This window comes from Geotrypetes seraphini, chromosome 17 (genome assembly GCF_902459505.1).
Source record: "Geotrypetes seraphini chromosome 17, aGeoSer1.1, whole genome shotgun sequence".
Lineage (NCBI taxonomy): Eukaryota > Metazoa > Chordata > Amphibia > Gymnophiona > Dermophiidae > Geotrypetes > Geotrypetes seraphini.
Window position 1 is genome coordinate 40402978 of NC_047100.1, and position 20854 is coordinate 40423831.

Sequence of the window (20854 nt, forward strand, 5' to 3'; positions counted from 1 at the left end):
AGTAAAAGGTGGGATCTATTATTAGCTGTAGTGCAGTGAGATTAATCATCCATTTTATTTATTTGTTCATATTTCTAGTCTGCCCTTCTTCAAAGGTCCAATAAACAAATGCACATTTTTGGTCTTTTTCCTCAGGCCTACCCTTCTCTGAAACCTTTAGCCTCATGGGTGATGGACCTGCTACAAAGGATCGAGTTTGTAGAGAAATGGATCATGAAGGGAATCCCACCTGTTTTTTGGATTAGTGGTTTTTTCTTCCCACAGGCTTTTCTGACTGGAACCCTGCAAAATTTTGCCAGGAAATCTGTCATCTCTATCGATATAATTTCATTCAACTTTAAGGTGAGTTGTATATGTAATCTATCCATTTGCCATAGCATAAGACAAAAAAAACCAAAACCTATGTTTGACAGGAACAACCGTGGTCTCAATTCCCTTTAAAAGAAAGAAACTTTATAAAGAACCTGTTATTGAGAAAGCAAATAGTGAAACACGATTGAATCTGCTCCTGCTGTTGAACTCTAAGATGAGTATTGCCTTTTCATAACACGATGAAAGTTTAGAAAAGTAAAGTAAATATATTCGGATATAATTGTATCAGAATCTGTATAAATGACTAATGACGAAAATGGCGCGTTAGTCTGTCTGAAAGAGAACGATTCTTAACAGGGGCACTGCTGAGGTCACTATTAGTTTTCTTACTCTTTGGAGTTTGAGATTTATACTCTTTGAAGGTTATATAGGGCACACTGTAAACTTCAGCACTGCTGTTTGTATCTCAGGCATTTCTCTTCTCGTTGCTCTAAAGGCATCGGTACCACTTTGATTCACTCTCTCGGTTTCTTTAGCATCCTCCTGGACTTTTTTCTACCATAAAATTCCACGCTCATCCTCTGCTGCTCCAAGCTCTTCTTTCTTGGACTCTTCACCACTCTGGCAATCAGATTTCCCTTCTGAATGCAAACGCCTGCCCCAGAACCCTGAACAGGATGTTTAGCTTCTTTCTTTACTCAGCCACTTCTTTCTGAAGCTACCTACATGTGCCCCTTATTTTTTTAAACAAAAGAACGCACCACGCAGGTATCTCCAGCGGGAGAGGCACCTACTACACAGTAAAACGTTTTCTTTTTTTTTTTCCCCCCCACAAACTCCAGATTGGTGATAATCACTGTCATCGGATAGAAAAATATATGAGCTGCCGTACCGACACAGGCCAAAGTTCCATCGAGTCTAGTATTCCGTGTGCAACAGTGACCGACCCGGGTCACAAATAGCTGGCACGATCCCAAAGAATAAAACATATGTGCCGCTTATCCTATAAGCAGTGAATTTCCCCAAGTCCAAGTCTGTTTTTGTTTTAAATCTACTACTTAGTAGCTTCATTGCATTCCCCCTAGTCCCATTATTGTTGGAAACGGTAAACAAGCGAATCGCATCTACCCATTTTACTCAACTCGGTATTTTATACACTTCTGTCTTATCTGCCTTGAGCTAGCCACTTTAGCCTTTCCTCATAGGGAAGTCTTCTGAATGAAAAATAACCGCTTTACTTTACCTCACCGGGGATCCGTCGTGAAGGAAAAAATAAAACCCACAAGATTACATTGTATATTCCAAAACAAATAACTTTTTTTTATTCTAGTAATAAGTATTATAGCAGCACTTGGCAAATCAGAAATAATCAGAAATCAGTTTGGACATAAGAAGAACATAAGAAGTTGCCTCCACTGGGTCAGACCGAGGTCCATCTCGCCCAGCGGTCCGCTCCCGCGGCGGCCCCTCAGGTCTGCGACCTGTGAAGTGGTTTCTGACCACTTCTATAACCTCAAGTTCTATCTGTACCCCTCTATCCCTTTATCCTCCAGGAACCTATCCAAACCCTTCTTGAACCCCTGTACAGAGTTTTGGCCTATCACTTCCTCTGGAAGCGCGTTCCATGTGTCCACCACCCTCTGCGTAAAAAAGAATTTTCTAGCATTTGTTCTAAACCTGTCCCCTTTCAATTTCTCCGAGTGACCCCTAGTGCTTGTGGCTCCCCTCAGTTTGAAGAATCTGTCCTTGTTCACTCTCTCTATGCCCTTAAGGATTTTGAAGGTTTCTATCATGTCCCCTCCATATACAATGGAGAGAAGAGGAAAAACTCATAAAAAACTACCGGCATATTTCTTTCTGTAAATATGGCGCAGCTTCTCTAAAGAAATTCTGCCAAAAGCACGGGGATAAGAACATAAGAAATGCCTCCGCTGGGTCAGACCCGAGGTCCATCGCGCCCAGCAGTCCGCTCACGCGGCGGCCCAACAGGTCCAGGACCTGTGCGGTAAATTTCTATCTATACCCCTCTATCCCCTTTTCCAGCAGGAATTTGTCCAAACCTTTCTTAAACCCCAGTGCCGTACTCTGCCCTATAACTTCCTCTGGAATTGTATTCCAGGTGTCCACCACACGTTGTGTAAAGAAGAACTTCCTAGCATTAGTTTTGAATTTGCCTCCTTTCAACTTTTCCGAATGCCCTCTTGTTTTTTTATTTTCTGAAAGTTTGAAGAATCTGTCCCTCTCTACTCTCTCTATGCCCTTCATGATCTTGTAAGTCTCTATCATATCCCCTCTTAATCTTCTCTTTTCTAGGGAAAAGAGTCCCAGTTTTTCCAATGTCTCAGCGTATGAAAGGCTTTCCATCCCCTTAATCAGTCGTGTCTTTCTCCTCTGAACTCTCTCGAGCAACGCCATATCCTTCTTAAGGTACGGTGACCAATACCGGACGCAGTACTCAAGATGCGGACGCACCATCGCCCGATACAGCGGCAGGATAACTTCTTTCGTTCTGGTTGTAAAACCTTTCTTGATTATACCTAGCATTCTATTCGCTCTCTTAGCGGCAGCTGCGCACTGTGCCGTCGGCTTCATTGTCATGTCCACCATCACCCCCAAGTCCCTTTCTCGGGTACTCTCATTCAAAAACATCCCTCCCATCGCATAATTATACCTCGAGTTTTTGCTTCCCACATGCAATACTTTATACTTCCCATCATTGAATTTCATCTGCCATCTCTCTGCCCATTCCCCTAGTTTGTCCAAGTCTCTTTGCAATTCTTCGCAGTCCTCCTTTGTCCGAGCTCTACTAAATAGTTTGGTGTCGTCCGCAAATTTTATTATCTCACACTTCGTCCCTGTTTCTAGATCATTTATGAATATGTTAAAAAGCAGCGGCCCGAGCTCCGAGCCCTGCGGAACACCACTCGTGACCTTTCTCCAGTCTGAGTAGTGGCCCTTCACCCCTACCCTCTGTTTCCTACCTTCTAACCAGTTTTCGATCCATCTATGCACGTCTTCGTCCACCCCATGGTTCTTCAGTTTCCGGAGTAGATGTTCATGAGGCACCTTGTCAAAGGCTTTCTGGAAATCTAGGTATATGATGTCTATGGGGTCTCCTCTGTCCATTTGTTTGTTAATTCCTTCGAAGAAGTGCAGTAAGTTAGTCAGGCACGATCTTCCCCTGCAGAAACCATGTTGGCTGGTTTTCAGAAGTTCGTTTCTTTCAAAATGTTCATCGATGTTTTCTTTTATCAGCGCTTCCGCCATTTTCCCCGGAACCGAGGTCAGACTCACCGGTCTGTAGTTTCCCGGGTCCCCTCTTGATCCCTTTTTAAATATGGGCGTAATGTTGGCTATTTTCCAATCCTCCGGAATCACACCTGTTTTCAGAGATAGGTTGCAAATTTGCTGCAGTAGTTCCTGCTATTTCCTCCTTTAGTTCCTTCAGAACCCGTGGATGGATTCCATCCGGACCCGGCGATTTGTCAGTTTTTAGTTTTTCTATCTTCTGACTGGCGGGGAGTCACAAGCGGTGTGCCACAGGGATCGGTGCTGGGGCCGTTACTCTTCAACATATTTATCAATGACCTGGAAAAGGAGGCAAAGTGCGAGGTTATAAAATTTGCAGACGATACCAAACTGTGCGGCAGAGTTAGGTCCAGGGAGGAGTGTGAGGACTTGCAAAGGGAACTGGACAAGCTAGAAGACTGGGCAAACAAATGGCAAATGCGCTTTAACGTGGAAAAATGCAAGGTCATGCATATAGAGAAAAAGAACCCGTTGTTCAACTACAAATTGGGGGGGGCATTGTTGGGAGACAGCAGACTCGAGAGAGACTTGGGTGTGCTGGTGGATGCATCACTGAAGCCATCTGCACAGTGCGCAGCAGCCTCGAAAAAAGCCAACAGGATGCTGGGCATCATAAAGAGGGGCATAACAACCAGGACGCGGGAAGTCATCATGCCATTGTATCGAGCAATGATGTGTCCACATCTGGAATACTGCGTTCAGTATTGGTCGCCGCACCTCAAGAAGGACATGGCGGTACTTGAGAGAGTCCAAAGGAGAGCAACGAAACTGGTAAAAGGGCTGGAACACTGCCCATACGCCGAGAGGTTGGATAGGCTGGGGCTCTTCTCTCTGGAAAAAAGGAGGCTCAGGGGAGGGGCATAGAGAGGGTGGATAGGGACAGATTCTTCAGGCTGAAGGGGACAACAGGTACGAGGGGGCATTCGGAGAAACTGAAGGGAGATAGGTTCAAAACAAATGCAAGGAAGTTTTTTTTCACCCAAAGGGTCGTGGACACTTGGAATGCGCTACCGGAGGAAGTGATCAGGCAGAGTACGGTACAGGGATTGGACGGATTCCTGAGGGATAAAGGGATCGTGGGATACTGAGGGAGGAGCTGGGATGTAACACAAGTATAGAAAGCTAACCAGGTAATAAGTATAGAAACCCAACCAGGTCGTGCATGCGTAAGACCGGAGGGTTAGGACTTCAATGAGAAACCAAGGTGGCAAGGGAGCCCCTTCTGGTGATTCAGACAGGTCGTGACCTGTTTGGGCTGCCGCGGGAGCGGACTGCCGGGCAGGATGGACCTATGGTCTGACCCGGCGGAGGCACTGCTTATGTTCTTATCTGCCTGCGCACCTCATCAAGGCTCACTTCCATGGATGTTAACTTTTGTGCTTGATTTCCCTTGAAGATTTGTTCAGGTTCCGGTATGTTGGTTGTGTCTTTGCTTGTAAATACCGATGAAAAGAACATGTTAAGTCTTTCTGCGACCTCTTTCTCTTCCTTCACCGCTCCCTTCTGGTCTCTGTCATCCAGCGGTCCCACCTCCTCCCTAGCCGGCTGTTTCCCTTTAATATATCTAAAGAACGGCTTGAAATTTCGTGCTTCCCCGGCTAGCCTCTCTTCATACTCTTTTTTGGCTTTTCGAACCACACGGTGACATTCTTTTTGATACTTTCTGTGATCTTTCCAGTTTCCCTCAGATTTGTCCTTCTTCCATTTTCTGAATGAGTTTTTCTTATTGCCTATCGCTTCCTTCACTATTTTAGTTATCCACGCCGGGTCTTTTGTTCGACTCTTGTTGCACCCTTTTCTGAATTTGGGGGATATACAGATTTTGCGCCTCGCTCACTGTATTCTTGAAAAAGGACCAGGCATGTTCTACCGTATGCCATTTTTTGGAAGCGTTCCTAAGTTTCTTCTTTACCATTCCTCTCATTGCTTTGTAGTTTCCCTTCCTGAAGTTAAAAGTTGTCGCTATGGTTCTCTTTCCTTTCAGTATTCCTATTTCCACCTTGAACTTTGATCATATTATGATCGCTGTATCCCAACGGTCCCACTATGTCCACTTCCTTTGCAGGTCCCCTTAGCCCATTTAGGATTAGATCCAGAGTGGCATTTCCTCTCGTCGGTTCTCTAACAAGCTGCTCCATGAAGCAATCTCGTACAGCCTCCAGAAAGTCTGCCTCCCTAGCGCATCTTGAGCTTCCAAGACTCCAGTCTATCCCAGGGTAGTTGAAGTCTCCCATAATAACCGTGTTACCGCTTTTGCATTCTCGCTTCATCTCGGCTTCCATTTCTTCATCGATTTCTCCTGGTTTGTCCGGGTGGACGATAGTATAGACCTATCTTTATTTCAGGCCCTTTCCTTCCTGGTATTTTAACCCATAGCGATTCTAGCTTGTTGGCCGTCTCTGCTGTGTCCATTCTTGTCGATTGTATGCTTTCTTTTATGTATAGTGCTATTCCACCGCCTTTCTGTCCTAATCTGTCTCGGCGATAGAGTTTGTACCCCGGCAGTGCTGTATCCCATTTGCTTTCCTCATTCCACCATGTTTTGGAGATTCCAATGATGTCTATGTTCTCTGCAATGGCCATGGCTTCTAATTCTCCCATTTAGTTTCTTAGGCTCCTTGCATTAGTATATATGCAATTTAGCTCATGGAATTTTGTTGCCTTCATTTCCTTTCCCTGCGCTTCGGTCATTAGATTCTTCTCTTTGGTTATGATGTTTCTAATCTCCTCTCCTTTGTTAGTCGACTCCTGTAATTTGTCCCTTGTTTCATCCCAGCCTTTTTTCTTCTTAGTATCTTCACAAGATACCTTTTTCCGAATCATCGACGTTTGGTCGACTGTCGGCTTTCCCCTTCTTGTTAGTTTAAAGCCTGTTCTATTCCTCTCTTGATGTTGTTTGCTAGAAGTCTAGTTCCCGCTGCGCTCAGGTGCAGTCCATCTCTCCCGTAGAGCTTGCTCTTGCCCCAGAACGTCGTCCAGTTCCTCACGAAGTGGAATCCTTCTTCCTCACACCATCTCCTCATCCACGCATTTATTGATTGTAGTTCTTCCTGCCTTTTCACATCTGCCCTCGGTACCGGTAGGATCTCTGAGAATGCTATCTTCTGGGTCCTCATCTTCAGCTTCCTTCCCAGAATCTTGAACTGTTCTATCAGTGTGTTTCTTCTATAGTCCCTCTTGCTGACATCGTTCGTCCCGATGTGGATCATTACTGTAGTCTCTTCCGTCTCCGCTCCTTCCAGGATCTTTCCAATTTTGTCCACGATGTCCTTGGCTCTCGCTCCCGGGAGGCAGGTCACCAGTCGGTCCTCTCTCCCTCCTGGATTTTATACAAGAAAGTGTCTTTGTCTTAGGCCATTCCCCTGGCTGTGAATATGTATTACCGTATTGGAGCAGACAAGCTGCCTATCTAACCCTCTCCTAGCCAACGCCTCCATTCTTCTCCAGGAGGAGGAGGGGGGGGGGGGTTTTCCCTGGACAGACATAGCTTCTGGAACATCAGCGTCCCGCCGACTTGCATTTTCTTTCAGCACTTGTTAAATAGCTCATTGTCTTTACAGCATCGGTCGGTGTCCTTGAGAAAATTTTTCAGAGCAAGAAATCTACACACTCGCACGCCACACATTAGCGTCTCAGCATCTGAACTGAAAGCAGTTTCCACAAGCCCGTGATTTGAGCAACTCCAGCAAAATGCAAGAATAAGTCTCACAACCTGTAAAAGTCTCCCACAGGCTCATGTCATTCATCTCACTTCTTATCCCTATCCCTTTTATCATTTTCTTCGTCTTTCTCTGTATCTTTTCTAATTCTACCATAGGCGTCGTTACAAGGGAGGCCACAGAGGTCGTGGCTTCCACCAAAATTGACAATCAGAAGTATGGCTCTTCCAACTCCCTCACCTACCATCTCCCCACAGCTGTAATGTAAAATCTATGGGCAGTCGGCAGCACAACGAGTCTCTCATCGTCGGCCTGTCCCGGAAGTGTTCTTTCTACAGTGTCCTGTGAATGCGGGAAGAGGAAGCGCTGTAGAAAGAACGCTTCCAGGGCAGGCCGGCGGCAAGCTCGCTTCATTGTGCCGCCGGCTGCGGAGAGGTGGGTGAGTTGGGAACTGGGGAGAGGTTGTACCACAGGATCCAACTGAGAGGGGGGGGGAGGAGCTGTGGTTGGGAATGAGGGAAGGACAGATGCACGGGCTGGGGAGTTGGGAAGGCAGGTTAGTGCAGGCTGGAGGTTAGGAAGGAAGGGAGGGAAAGAGATGCTGCTGGTGGGTAAGGGAAGAGAATTCTTGGACATAGGTGTGTGGTGCGGAAGGGAAAGAGATAATGTATACGTGGGGAAATTGTTGGATGGAGGGAGGAGAGATGTCAGATTCCGGAGAAGGGTGACGGAAGGAAGAGAGAGAGAGATGCCAGACTGCAGGAAGGAAAGGTGAAAGATGTTAGAGCACAGGAAATGGAGGGAAGGAGATAGATGCCAGAGATGTCTGAGAGTGATGAGATGGTGCACAAGGATAGAGGGGAAGGGGAAACAGGGAAGAGATAAGAATTGCTTCTTACGGATAGATGGGAGTAGGGGGGAGAAGAAAGAGGGAGGTGACGGTACACATGGAGAGATGGGAAAGGAAGACACAGAAAAGTAGATTTTGAGAAGAAAGTTGAATGTTAAAAGTTAACGGTAAAGATGGATGTAGGGCAGAAAGTGAAGAAGGAGAGAAAAACAGCAAACGGATAAGGCGGCCTCGGATATACAGTAAAGAGCACAGAGAGAAGGAAGTACAGCCAAAGACTGGGAAAAGATTGTTAGATAAATAAAATCACCATACACCAAAGGTAGGGGAAATGATTTGATGTTGTTTTCAATTTAGCGATTGAAATGCGTCAGTTTTGAGAATTTATATTTGTTGGCTATATTTTGCAGTGTTCAGGAAGAAGTGCGTTTCTCTGGGGTTGCACCGCGTGCAGAGTCTTGTGTCTTAGGGTTTTGTTTGTATATATTAGTACTTTTAGTTTGCGGTCCTCTATTTGCTTAGGGGTAGGAATGAATGTTGAGAAGCATTCAGTGTGCTTTGTGTAGTTTAATGTCACGGTTAACCATTATGTGTCGTTGTTGATAAGATTATATTGTATGTATATATGAAAAATGAATAGAAAATGGTATTATAATTAGTACTATTATGGGGATGGGATCTGGGGCAGAGCTTTGCCTCCCTCCAAACCCCCCCCCCCCACAAAAAACAACCCATTCTACTGGCTATGAATTTTACTATATATATAGCAACCAGAATTTTACACAGTATTTGAAGTGTGGCCACACCATGGAGCAATCCTTTCTTGATAATGCCTAACATTCTGTTTGTTTTCTTAGCTGTCGCCCCTGAGGGTTTCAACATGTCGTCAACTTTGACACTTAGATCCTTTTCCTGGGCAGCAACTCCTAATGTAGAAGAAACCTGCATCATATAGCTATAATTCAGGTGTCATTTTCCCCCCACATGCATCATTTTGCAATAGGTTGTAACATTAAATGTCATCTGCCATTTAGATATCCAGTCTCCCGAGGTCCTTTAGCAATTTTTCACAATCCTCTTGCAATGTAACAACTTTGTGTCATCAGCAAATTCAACGATTTCACGAGTTATTTCTACGTCTAGATCATTGATAAATTTGTTAAAAAGCAGTGGACCCAGCACAGACCCTTGGGGAATCCTGCTATTTATCCATAATATTCTCCCCAAATAAATGTTCTTATTTCTCACCGATTACTGAACGTTCATACTGGTGAAAAGAACCCAACTTACAACCAATTCTACATCAGAGCACGCTAATATCTATTTCAATCAAAGGAGGAGAAAGCTTTAGATCTCCGTTTGCCACCAGAACTTACGGTATCTTTGCAAGCAAACTAGAAAGGGAAACCACCTCTTTAAGTCAGTCTGAGAGTCTATTTGGGCAGCTTTCTTTCTTTTACCGGTTTAGTTCTTGCAGAGGCTTGACTCTTATTCTGTAGACTCTGTAGCGTGGCCCCTTGTTTCATGACTCCTCAGCCCACCGGGTGAATTTCTTTGCCTTTTCCCCCTTTCAGAAGTAGGCATGCTTTGACAGGTGTCGAGGAGGCTATCTGTCTTTGCGACAGGGGAATTTTTTCTGCCTTCTGTCGCAAGCTGGCTTTTACCTCCACAATTACTGGTTCTCGGTCACCGATGTGGACTGGGGGTTTCTTGCCAGCGGGGAGTTGAGAGCTCCTTTCTCCTCCTGGGAAAAATTTTCCGAAGAGGCTTCGTCTCACCTCCCAGGGAATTCAGAGCTAGCTGAGCCTTGCTATAGATCCAAGCTGTAAGAAGTCCTGTCCCGAGCTAACTGGGTAGGGAAGGCGGCAGCTCGAGACCACCGCTTCCAGTTGGAGTTGCCCTATCGGACGATACGCACGCATGCACGCACACAGAACCATCCGGTTATACTTCAGTTGTTGCGGGGTTACAAGGTCTCTTCAGATAAGTGTTTTAGCGGTGTCAGAAACCCTCCCTCCAAAAAAAAAAACCACACAAAAACAGGCAGACTTGTTGGGTTTGTTTAGGTCAATAGGAGCGATCCCTTTTTTTTTGTGAGATGTTAGAGCATCAAAGAATGAGCAATCAAGTAGTAAAACATTTGGGCCGTTTTGGGCATCAGGTCAGCAAATAAAATTGGTCGCGAAACGGTTTAGCGACGATCGTTACAGAATTGGTGACTTTTGTGCATCTAGCCTTAGTTTCTCCAGGCTCGCCATTCCTCGCTTTCTACACCTGTGTCTCGTTTCACTATCAGTTTTCCTACTGCAGTCCTGATTTTTTTTTTCCAGTGCCTGGTGTTTCATAAAAGAAAATCAAAAATAACTGCTGCCAGTTATTTCCAAATCCTTGACTTTAGGTGGATCTGATCTCTGTTGCCTCTTAAAAAAAAGAAAAAAAAAAAAATAAGAATCTAGTCACCCTTAGTAAGGTTCTATGTCTAGAGGATATATGGGTCAGTTTCTTCTTTACTACAGACACTTATCATTCCCTATACAGGCCATCATACGTAAGAGGGAACGGAATAAGTCCTGTAGAAGAGGTTCCCGCTGACTAACTCTGGACACACTTTACAAGTAAACGGAAAGCTTTTGTCATACTGGCTATGCTTGTTTCCCTCACAGGTACAGGGAACAGTTTTTTAACTGATAAAAAATAGAACTAAGTTTTTGAGTTACAGGAATAAACACAGGTTTCATTTGTCTAGCCGCTACCATGCCTTGGAAATAAATTCATAGTTCCACACACAGAGGCTTACCTTAGCCGGCAGGGTGTGGTAACAATTTAGAATATCAAGTTAGAAGTTTATTTTCCTTTCTCTTTAAACCGGGACCCGTTTCTCTCTAATGAATGTAGCGTGGGACAGAAGTATTTCTCTCAGTGAGTCTTGCTCCTCTGACTCAGCACTCTTTCAGATCTATCGGTAAGTCAGCTGCGTTTTAGTAATCATTCCATGGGTTTAGTAATTCATAAGAATAGCTTTATTGGGTCAGACCAAAGGTCCATCGAGTCCAGTAGCCCGTTCTTACGGTGGCCAACCTAGGTCACTAGTATCTGGCCAAAACCCAAAGAGTAGTGACATTACATGCTACTGATTTATCTCCCCCCCCCCCCCCCTACCCCGTGTTTCTTTGAATAACAGACTATGGATTTTTTTTTTCCAGGAAATTGTCAAAACCCTTCTTAAAACCAGCTATGTTATCTGCTCTTACCGCAACTTCTGGTGATGCTTTTAAGCGCTTAGCTATTCTCTGAGTGAAAATAGATTTCCTCCTATTGGTTTTAAAAGTATTTTCCTGTAACTTTGTGAAAAATTATAAAGACTAGGGGAATATACTCAATGAAGTGTAAAATGGATCTACTTTAGTTGGGATTTTGTAGACTTTAATTACTGGTATATCTCCCCATCAGCTATCTCTTTTCTGAGCTGAAGAGTCCTAATCTTTTTATTCTTTTCTCATAGAAGAGTTTAATCCCTTTTGTCATTTTGGTCACTCTTTAAACCTTTTCTAGTGCCGCTATATTGTTCAGTAACCTCATGTCGGAGATTTAGTTTTTGGAATTTAGCCTGAAAATCTGGAATTTTTGTTTGAGACCAACAGAATGTTTTTTTAACGATGAAGAAAACTTCAGAATGTATCTGAGAATGAGTAAATTAATTTACTGGTATACTAGGAAAGAGTGATATCACCGCAAGAGAAAGTAATTTGTAAATTGCTATTATGAAACCAGGTGAAGAAATCTAAGACTTGGTACATTTTCCCAGACCATAATATGACGAAATGATTAGGGTTGTTAAGCGAGTGAGCCAAAATAAACAGTGTGAGGTATTCACAACACAAATTGTTGCGATGTGATAGGTTATAGAACCCAACTGACATTGTTGTTTTGTTTTTCAAGTAAGCGTGCAGTTAGTCGGTACCTTTTGTTATAATTACAACACAAATTACTAACAGTAGCTCTGCTATCAATATTCTAGAATGGATACCATGCGGTCCAGGCTATTTGCTGTGAAAAGCAAAACACAGGAAGACCTAATGTTCCACAGAAAAAGGAGAAATCCAACAAAAAAAACAAACCGGATGAAACACAGTGTTCTCGACTGTCCTTTATTTCTTCAAATTCACATGAACTGTATTAAAAGCTCTTCAATTTGTCAATTTCCCATTACATCTTCCAGGTTTACAGAGATTTGTTTCTGTTTCTCTGATTCATTACCACTGAATACCATTTGTGACAATGGTATCTCTCCAAAACAAAACCAAGAGAAATCCAGGAAGTCTGAAGTAGAAGGCAAACACCAAAAAGAAAAAAAAAAGGACTACATCAGGGTTGCCCAAGTTTGGTCTTCGAGATCTACTGGCAGGCCAGGTTTTCCACAATGAATACGTATGAGAGAGATTTACCTGCACTGCCTTCTTGGTATGCAAATCTGTCTCTGTGTCATGCATATTCATTGTGGATATTCTGAAAACTTGGTCTGCTAGTAGATGTCAAGGATCGGACTTGGGCAGCCCTGGACTACATAATGCAATTTACAAGGTATAGGAATTGTTTGTTTTTTTGTTTTTTTTTAAATCTATACAAAAGTGTAATCCCAAGAAACGGCTTTCATGTACACGGAATCTGGATCTGACACGGTCTGTGTTTTGGAGATATGCTACGTCATACGGAGAACAAAACGGTTTGTTTAATATAATTGAAATCTGTGAATTGAAGGCAAAACTTATTCTGGGTTGACGCGCAGTGAAAGAAAAAGCGGTATCTCTGCTACATCTTTCTCGGTGAAGACCGAAGGAAAGAATTTATTTAATCTTACCGTTACGGCCTTGTCGGTTCCGAATGCCTCTTTTACCTCTCGGTCAACTAGTAATTTAACGGATTATTTTATCTAAATGTTTTTTTTTCCTATTATTATGTGTTTTTGCCTCCAATGAGATCTTCTTTTCATGGTCTCTCTTTGCCTTCTTTATCGGTGTTACGCATTTCACTTGCCATTACTTATGTTGTTTCGTATTATTTTCATTTGGATCTTTCTTATTACGCTTTTTGAAGGATATTCTTTTGGCTTTGAAGTTGATCTCACTCGTTGTTAACTACTCCAGCTGCTGTTTGGTCTTTCTTCCTTTGCGTTGGCCCTCCAGGATGGTATTTTTTAATAATCTCTACAACTGGTCTTCAAGTTTATTTTTTATTGTTCTCCTCATGTTATCATAATGTCCTTTTTTAAAGTTAAATGGCATTATATTGTATTTCCTGTGTGTACTTACTCCAGATATTATATCAAATATGATCACGTTATGGTCATTGTTATCAAGTGGCCCCGACATAGATCCTTTACTATGTTCAGTCAGTTATAAGTCGTAGCATTTTTTTTCCAGAGTTTGTCTCGTACTCGGTCTGAAACACGGTTCGCGTCGGGTCCGCCAAGTACAAATGCGGATGGAGTCGCAAAGAATGTTTTTAGATTGTTTGTTTTTACCGATAGATTCTTTGCATGTACTTTTGTAAATAGTGACATTTCTCTCCATTTTTTTTCTTTATCAGGTCATGAGCCAGTCAGTAGCAGAGTTGAAGGAGAGACCCCCCGAAGGTTGCTTTATTCACGGTTTGTACCTCGAAGGAGCACGCTGGGATCCTACCACTTCTCTGTTATCTGAGTCACGACCCAAAGAGCTTTATACAGAGATGGCCGTAATTTGGTTAATTCCTGTTCCAAACCGCAAGATGCCAGTGATGGGTTTCTATCTGTGCCCCATCTACAAGACCCTAACCCGTGCAGGTAAGAGTCTGCTGAAGTAAAGAAGTAACTTAATATTTTAGAGCAGTGAGCTGAGATCCTAGGAATCCAACTGCTGCTTTTTTAATATTTAGAAGCAGAAGCACAAACAAACAAACAAACCAGAAAGTTAATACTTAAGAAGCACAAACAAAGTCAGCTGAGGGTACAACTTTACAGGCAGACATGTACTGTGAGGTAGTGCTAAGATTTGCAATGAGAGCTTTTACAGTGAAGTGAAGTTGAAGATATGACAATACCAAATATTGGCGGTATGTCATGGTACCCGTCTGCCTGTAAAGCTGTATATAAGAATTGCCGGTGCTGTGTCAGGCCAGAGGTCCATTGTGCCTAGCAGTCTGTTCATGCGGTGGCCCTCGGGTGAAAGATCAGTGTTTTAAATGAGACTAGTCTTACCTGTGTATGTTCTGGTTCAGCAGGAACTTGTGTAACTTTGTCTTGAATCCTTGGAGAGTGTTTTCCTCTATGGCAGCATCTGGAAGAGAATTTCAGTTTTTTATGAGTTTATAGGTGAAGAACTTCTTCTCAGGAGCCTTTCATGAGGAATTTTATCAAAAGCTTTTTGGGAAATCTAGATATGCTGCATGAATTGGGCCACTTTTATGTACATGTTTATTTGCAGGTTTAAAGAAGTCAAATAAATTTGTGATGTAAGATTTCTCTCGTCAAACCCATGCTGATTTTGTCTCATTAAAATCACATTTGTCTATGTTTTCCATAATTCTATCTAGGCAATGAATCAGTTTTTGTTTGTTTTCTTTTGATATACTGCTGAGTTAAAAAGAAAAGACAAAGGTGAGGTTAGCTAGGTGATGATAATTATTAATGTTAAAGGGTACCGCTTTTTGTATCAGAGTAGGTAACATTCAGGTGCATTAGATATTCTGGTTTCATCTTGTGTGTTTACTGCATAATTCTGTAGTTCCAAATATCCAGCAAAATAATCCAAGGAGTTATTGTAACCGGTATTGATTTAAGCTAATGTTCTAGAAGGCTGCCTTGAAAGCGGACGGTGTTGCATTGTAGCGATGGTATTAGGATGGTTTTTATTTTGGAAGTTTGATGATGTATGTGTATAATAGTTGTTATATTTCTGGCAATGGTGTTTTAATACAAGTTATTGAGTTGGAGGAGGGTGGGAGTAGGCTTTATTTATTGTTTGTTTGGGTCGGGGAGGGATTTTTTTTTTCATGGCACAGTTAGTTTGCTTGTGTAATACATTGTAAATATCTGTGCTATAGAAAAAAAATGAATTAAACTAGGCAGATGTGTCGGTAACTCAGGAACTGATTCATTTGTTTAGGTTTTTATCGTATTGTGTCTTAAGAGGTCACGAGGAATGCTCGGGTGATAGAAGGCTGTGTAGATTGCTGCTGGTTTGTTTTTGGATGGGAAGGAGAGATGGGAGGAATAGAAACTGGGTGGTAGCTGGGCCAGGGTTGTATTTAATGCTTTTGTGGTTAAGAACATAAGCAATGCCTCTGCTGGGTCAGACCTGAGGTCCATCTTGCCCAGCAGTTCAGGACCTGAGCAGTAATCCTCTATTAAATCCCAGTACTGTATTCTGCCCTATAACGTCCTCTGGAAGCGCATTCCAAGTGTTCACCACATGTCGGGTAAAGAAGAACTTCCTGGGATTCGTATTGAATTTGTCCCTTTTTAACTTTTCCGAACGGCCTCTTGTTCTTTTATTTTTTGAAAGTTTGAAGAATCTGTCCCTCTCTACTCTCTCTATCATATCCCCTCTAAGTCTCCTGTTCTCTAGGGAAAAGAGACCCAGTTTCTCCAATCTCTCAGCGTATGAAAGGTTTTCCATCCCTTTTATCAGATGTGTCGCTCTTCTCTGAACTCTCTCGAGTAACGCCATATCCTTCTTAAGGTACGGTGACCAAAACTGGACACATCGCCCGATACAGCGGCAGGATAACTTATTTTGTCCTGGCTGTAATACCCAGCATTCTATTTGCTCTCTTAGTGGCTGCTGCGCAATGCGCCGTCGGCTTCATTGACCTGTCCACCATTAACCCTAAGTCCCTCTCTTGGGTACTCTCATTCAATGATATTCCTCCCGTTGTATAGTTGTATCTTGGGTTTCTGCTTCCCACATGCAATACTTTACATTTCTCAATGTTGAACTTCATTTGCCATTTTGTTGCCCATTCTCCTAGTTTGTTCGAGTCCCTTTGCAATTCCTAACAGTCCTCTTTAGTCCGAGTTTCCCTAAATAGTTTGGTGTCATCTGCAAATTTTATTATCTCACACTTTGTCCTGAGCACCGAGCCCTGCGGAACAATGTTCGTGACCCTCCTCCAGTCAGAGTAGCTTCCATTCAACCCTACCAACCAGTTTCTGAAGTATCTATGTATGCCTCTGTCCACCCCGTGGTTCTTCAGTTTCTGGAGTAATCGTTCATGGGGCACCTTGTGAAAGGCTTTTTGGTTCCTCTATTGTGTTAAAATGTTGGTTAGTTATTAGTTTAGTGTTTGGAGTTTGTGTGAGGGTTATTGTTTGTTAGGGTTGGGAATTTTGAGGGTTGTGTGTGGTTAGGGTTTTGTTTAGTGTTTTGAGTTTATTGTGTGGTACTTCTACTGGGTGTCAGGTGAAAAGTGAGTGGTGTAGAAAAGTACTGTTTTTATGGGGGGGAAATCTCTTGACTTTACTTAATAGAGATTTTGTTGTGGGGGGTTGTAATCCCCATATTTAACTGAAAACTTCACTTTTTCATTGTTTTTAGAGAAAAAGTTTAGTTTACAGTAAAATGTGGAGGGTTGCAGTGTCCCATAATCTTGGTGTGATCTGTATTAAGGAAATTGGGGGGGGGGCTTTTTGATATAACCCGTTTTTGGAGTCTTTTGTGATGCATTCTATTTTGTTAAAATGTTGGTTAGTGATTGGAGTTTGTCTGGGGGTTATTGTTTGTTAGGGTTGTGTGTGGTTAGGGTTTTGTTTTGAGTTTATGTTTGTGTGGTTTCTGTAATGTGTTAAAATGTTGGTTAGTGATTGTAGTTTTTTTTATTTGAGGGTTAGGTATTTTTAGGGTTGTGTGTGGTTGGGGTTTCAATATTTGGTTAGTGAATTGCTTATTGTTTGGAGTTTATGCTTGTGTGGTCTCTCTACTGTCTTAAAAAGTTGTTTTGAATTTGCTTACCTGTTTGGAGTTTATGCTTGTGTGGTCTCTCTACTGTCTTAAGAAGTTGTTTTGAATTTGCTTACCTGTTTGGAGTTTATGCTTGTGTGGTTCCTCTACTGTCTTAAAAAGTTGTTTTGAATTTGCTTACCTGTTTGGAGTTTATGCTTGTGTGGTTCTCCTACTGTCTTAAAAAGTTGGTTAGTGAATTGTTTACTTCTTTGGAGTTTATGCTTGTGTGGTCCCCGTACTGTCTTAAAAAGTTGGTTAGTGAATTGGTTACTTCTTTGGAGTTTATGCTTGTGTGGTTCTCCTACTGTCTTAAAAAGTTGTTTTGAGTTTGCTTGCCTCTTTGGAGTTTATGCTTGTGTGGTCCCCCTACTGTCTTAAAAAGTTGGTTAGTGAATTGGTTACTTCTTTGGAGTTTATGCTTGTGTGGTTCCCCTACTGTCTTAAAAAGTTGGTTAGTGAATTGGAGTTTATGCTTGTGTGGTTTCCCTACTGTCTTAAAAAGTTGGTTAGTGAATTGCTTATCCTTTGGAGTTTATGCTTGTGTGGTTTCCCTACTGTCTTAAAAAGTTGGTTAGTGAATTGCTTATCCTTTGGAGTTTATGCTTGTGTGGTCCCCCTACTTTCTTAAAAAGTTGGTTTAAATGTGCTTACCTCTTTGGAGTTTATGCTTGTGTGGTTTCCCTACTGTCTTAAAAAGTTGGTTAGTGAATTGCTTATCCTTTGGAGTTTATGCTTGTGTGGTCCCCCTACTTTCTTAAAAAGTTGGTTTAAATGTGCTTACCTCTTTGGAGTTTATGCTTGTGTGGTTTCCCTACTGTCTTAAAAAGTTGGTTAGTGAATTGCTTATCTTTTGGAGTTTATGCTTGTGTGGTTTCCCTACTGTCTTAAAAAGTTGGTTAGTGAATTGCTTATCCTTTGGAGTTTATGTGGTGTCTGAGGAAGGTTGGTAGTGAGTATGTTGGGGTGTTTTTATAGGGTTAGGGTTAATTGGTTGTAGGTGGTTAGAGTTAGTTGGGTGTGGTTTTTAGTGTATATAAGTAATGTTAATGGGGTGGGTGGGGATGGGGGTAGGGAGGGAGGGCAGGCTCTAAGAGGAGTGGGAAGGGCGACTGAAGAGTGGGAAGGGCGACTGAAGAGTGGCTGAAGAAACTTTCTAAGTTTCCCCAGCCACCCCTCAGCTGCCCTTTCTACTCTTCAGCCTTTCCTACTAACTATTGCCCTGTTTTCCTTCCTAATAAGTCTTAACTTTCTGGTTTGTTTGTTTGCTTCTAAGTATTAACTTTCTTTTTCTTTAAGTCTTAACTTTCTGGTTTGTTTGTGCTTCTAAGTATTAACTTTCTGGTTTGTGCTTCTAAGTTTGCTTCTAAGTATTAACTTTCTTTTTCTTTAAGTCTTAACTTTCTGGTTTGTTTGTGCTTCTAAATAAGTCTTAACTTTCTGGTTTGTTTGTGCTGCTAAATAAGTCTTAACTTTCTGGTTTGTTTGTGCTTCTAAATAAGTCTTAACTTTCTGGTTTGTTTGTGCTTCTAAATAAGTCTTAACTTTCTGGTTTGTTTGTGCTTCTAAATAAGTCTTAACTTTCTGGTTTGTTTGTGCTTCTAAATAAGTCTTAACTTTCTGGTTTGTTTGTGCTTCTAAATAAGTCTTAACTTTCTGGTTTGTTTGTGCTTCTAAGTCTTAACTTTCTGGTTTGCGTCTGCTTTCTAGTTTGTGCTTCTAAGTCTTAACTTTCTGGTTTGTTTGTGCTTCTAAGTCTTAACTTTCTGGTTTGTTTGTGCTTCTAAGTCTTAACTTTCTGGTTTGCGTCTGCTTTCTAGTTTGTGCTTCTAAGTCTTAACTTTCTGGTTTGCGTCTGCTTTCTAGTTTGTGCTTCTAAGTCTTAACTTTCTGGTTTGTTTGTGCTTCTAAGTCTTAACTTTCTGGTTTGTTTGTGCTTCTAAGTCTTAACTTTCTGGTTTGCGTCTGCTTTCTAGTTTGTGCTTCTAAGTCTTAACTTTCTGGTTTGCGTCTGCTTTCTGGTTTGTTTGTGCTTCTAAGTATTAACTTTCTAGTTTGTTTGTGCTTCTAAATAAATATTAACTTTCTGGTTTGTTTGTGCTTCTAAATAAGTATTAACTTTCTGGTTTGTTTGTGCTTCTAAATAAGTATTAACTTTCTGGTTTGTTTGTTTGCTTCTACGTAAGTATTAACTTTCTGGTTTGTTTGTGCTTCTAAGTCTTAACTTTCTGGTTTGTTTGTGCTTCTAAATAAGTCTTAACTTTCTGGTTTGTCTGTTTGCTTCTAAGTAAGTCTTAACTTTCTGGTTTGTCTGTTTGCTTCTAAGTAAGTCTTAACTTTCTGGTTTGTTTGTTTGCTTCTAACTATTAACTTTCTGGTTTGATTGTGCTTCTAAGTATTAACTTTCTGGTTTGCTTCTGCTTCTAACTATTAACTTTCTTGTTTGCTTCTGCTTCTAACTATTAACTTTCTTGTTTGCTTCTGCTTCTAACTATTAACTTTCTTGTTTGCTTCTGCTTCTAACTATTAACTTTCTTGTTTGCTTCTGCTTCTAACTATTAACTTTCTGGTTTGTTTCTGCTTCTAAGTATTAACTTTCTGGTTTGTTTGTACTTCTAACTATTAACTTTCTGGTTTGCTTGTGCTTCTAACTATTAACTTTCTGGTTTGCTTGTGCTTCTAACTATTAACTTTCTGGTTTGCTTCTAACTATTAACTTTCTGGTTTGATTGTGCTTCTAACTATTAACTTTCTGGTTTGCTTCTAACTATTAACTTTCTGGTTTGCTTCTAACTATTAACTTTCTGGTTTGTTTGTGTGCTTCTAACTATTAACTTTCTGGTTTGTTTGTGTGCTTCTAACTATTAACTTTCTGGTTTGTTTCTGCTTCTAACTATTAACTTTCTGGTTTGTTTCTGCTTCTAACTATTAACTTTCTGGTTTGTTTCTGCTTCTAACTATTAACTTTCTGGTTTGTTTGTATTTCTAACTATTAACTTTCTGGTTTGCTTCTAACTATTAACTTTCTGGTTTGCTTCTAACTATTAACTTTCTGGTTTGCTTCTAACTATTAACTTTCTGGTTTGTTTGTGTGCTTCTAACTATTAACTTTCTGGTTTGTTTCTGCTTCTAACTATTAACTTTCTGGTTTGTTTCTGCTTCTAACTATTAACTTTCTGGTTTGCTTCTGCTTCTAACTATTAACTTTCTGGTTTGCTTCTGCTTCTAACTATTAACTTTCTGGTTTGCTTCTGCTTCTAACTATTAACTTTCTGGTTTGCTTCTGCTTCTAACTATTAACTTTCTGGTTTGCTTCTGCTTCTAACTATTAACTTTCTGGTTTGCTTCTGCTTCTAACTATTAACTTTCTGGTTTGCTTCTGCTTCTAACTATTAACTTTCTGGTTTGCTTCTGCTTCTAAGTATTAACTTTCTGGTTTGCTTCTGCTTCTAAGTATTAACTTTCTGGTTTGCTTCTGCTTCTAAGTATTAACTTTCTGGTTTGTTTGCTTCTAAGTGTTTAACTTTCTGGTTTGTTTGTTTGCTTCTAAGTAAGTCTTAACTTTCTGGTTTGTTTGTGCTTCTAAGTAAGTCTTAACTTTCTGGTTTGTTTGTGCTTCTAAGTAAGTCTTAACTTTCTGGTTTGTTTGTGCTTCTAAGTAAGTCTTAACTTTCTGGTTTGTTTGTGCTTCTAACTATTAACTTTCTTGTTTGTTTCTGCTTCTAAGTATTAACTTTCTGGTTTGCTTC

At 41.3% G+C, this 20854-nt stretch overlaps 1 protein-coding gene across 6 annotated transcripts in view; it reads left to right on the forward strand.

Moving 5' to 3' along the window:
- Positions 1 to 20854, forward strand: part of DNAH1 (dynein axonemal heavy chain 1) — an 813109-nt gene that overhangs the window by 770630 nt on the left and 21625 nt on the right. For all 6 annotated transcript variants that reach the window (XM_033926650.1, XM_033926656.1, XM_033926654.1 and 3 more), the window contains 2 exons: positions 136 to 342; positions 13717 to 13951. In XM_033926650.1, the coding sequence (XP_033782541.1) occupies positions 136 to 342; positions 13717 to 13951 (442 nt within the window). The remainder of the gene's footprint in view (positions 1 to 135; positions 343 to 13716; positions 13952 to 20854) is intronic.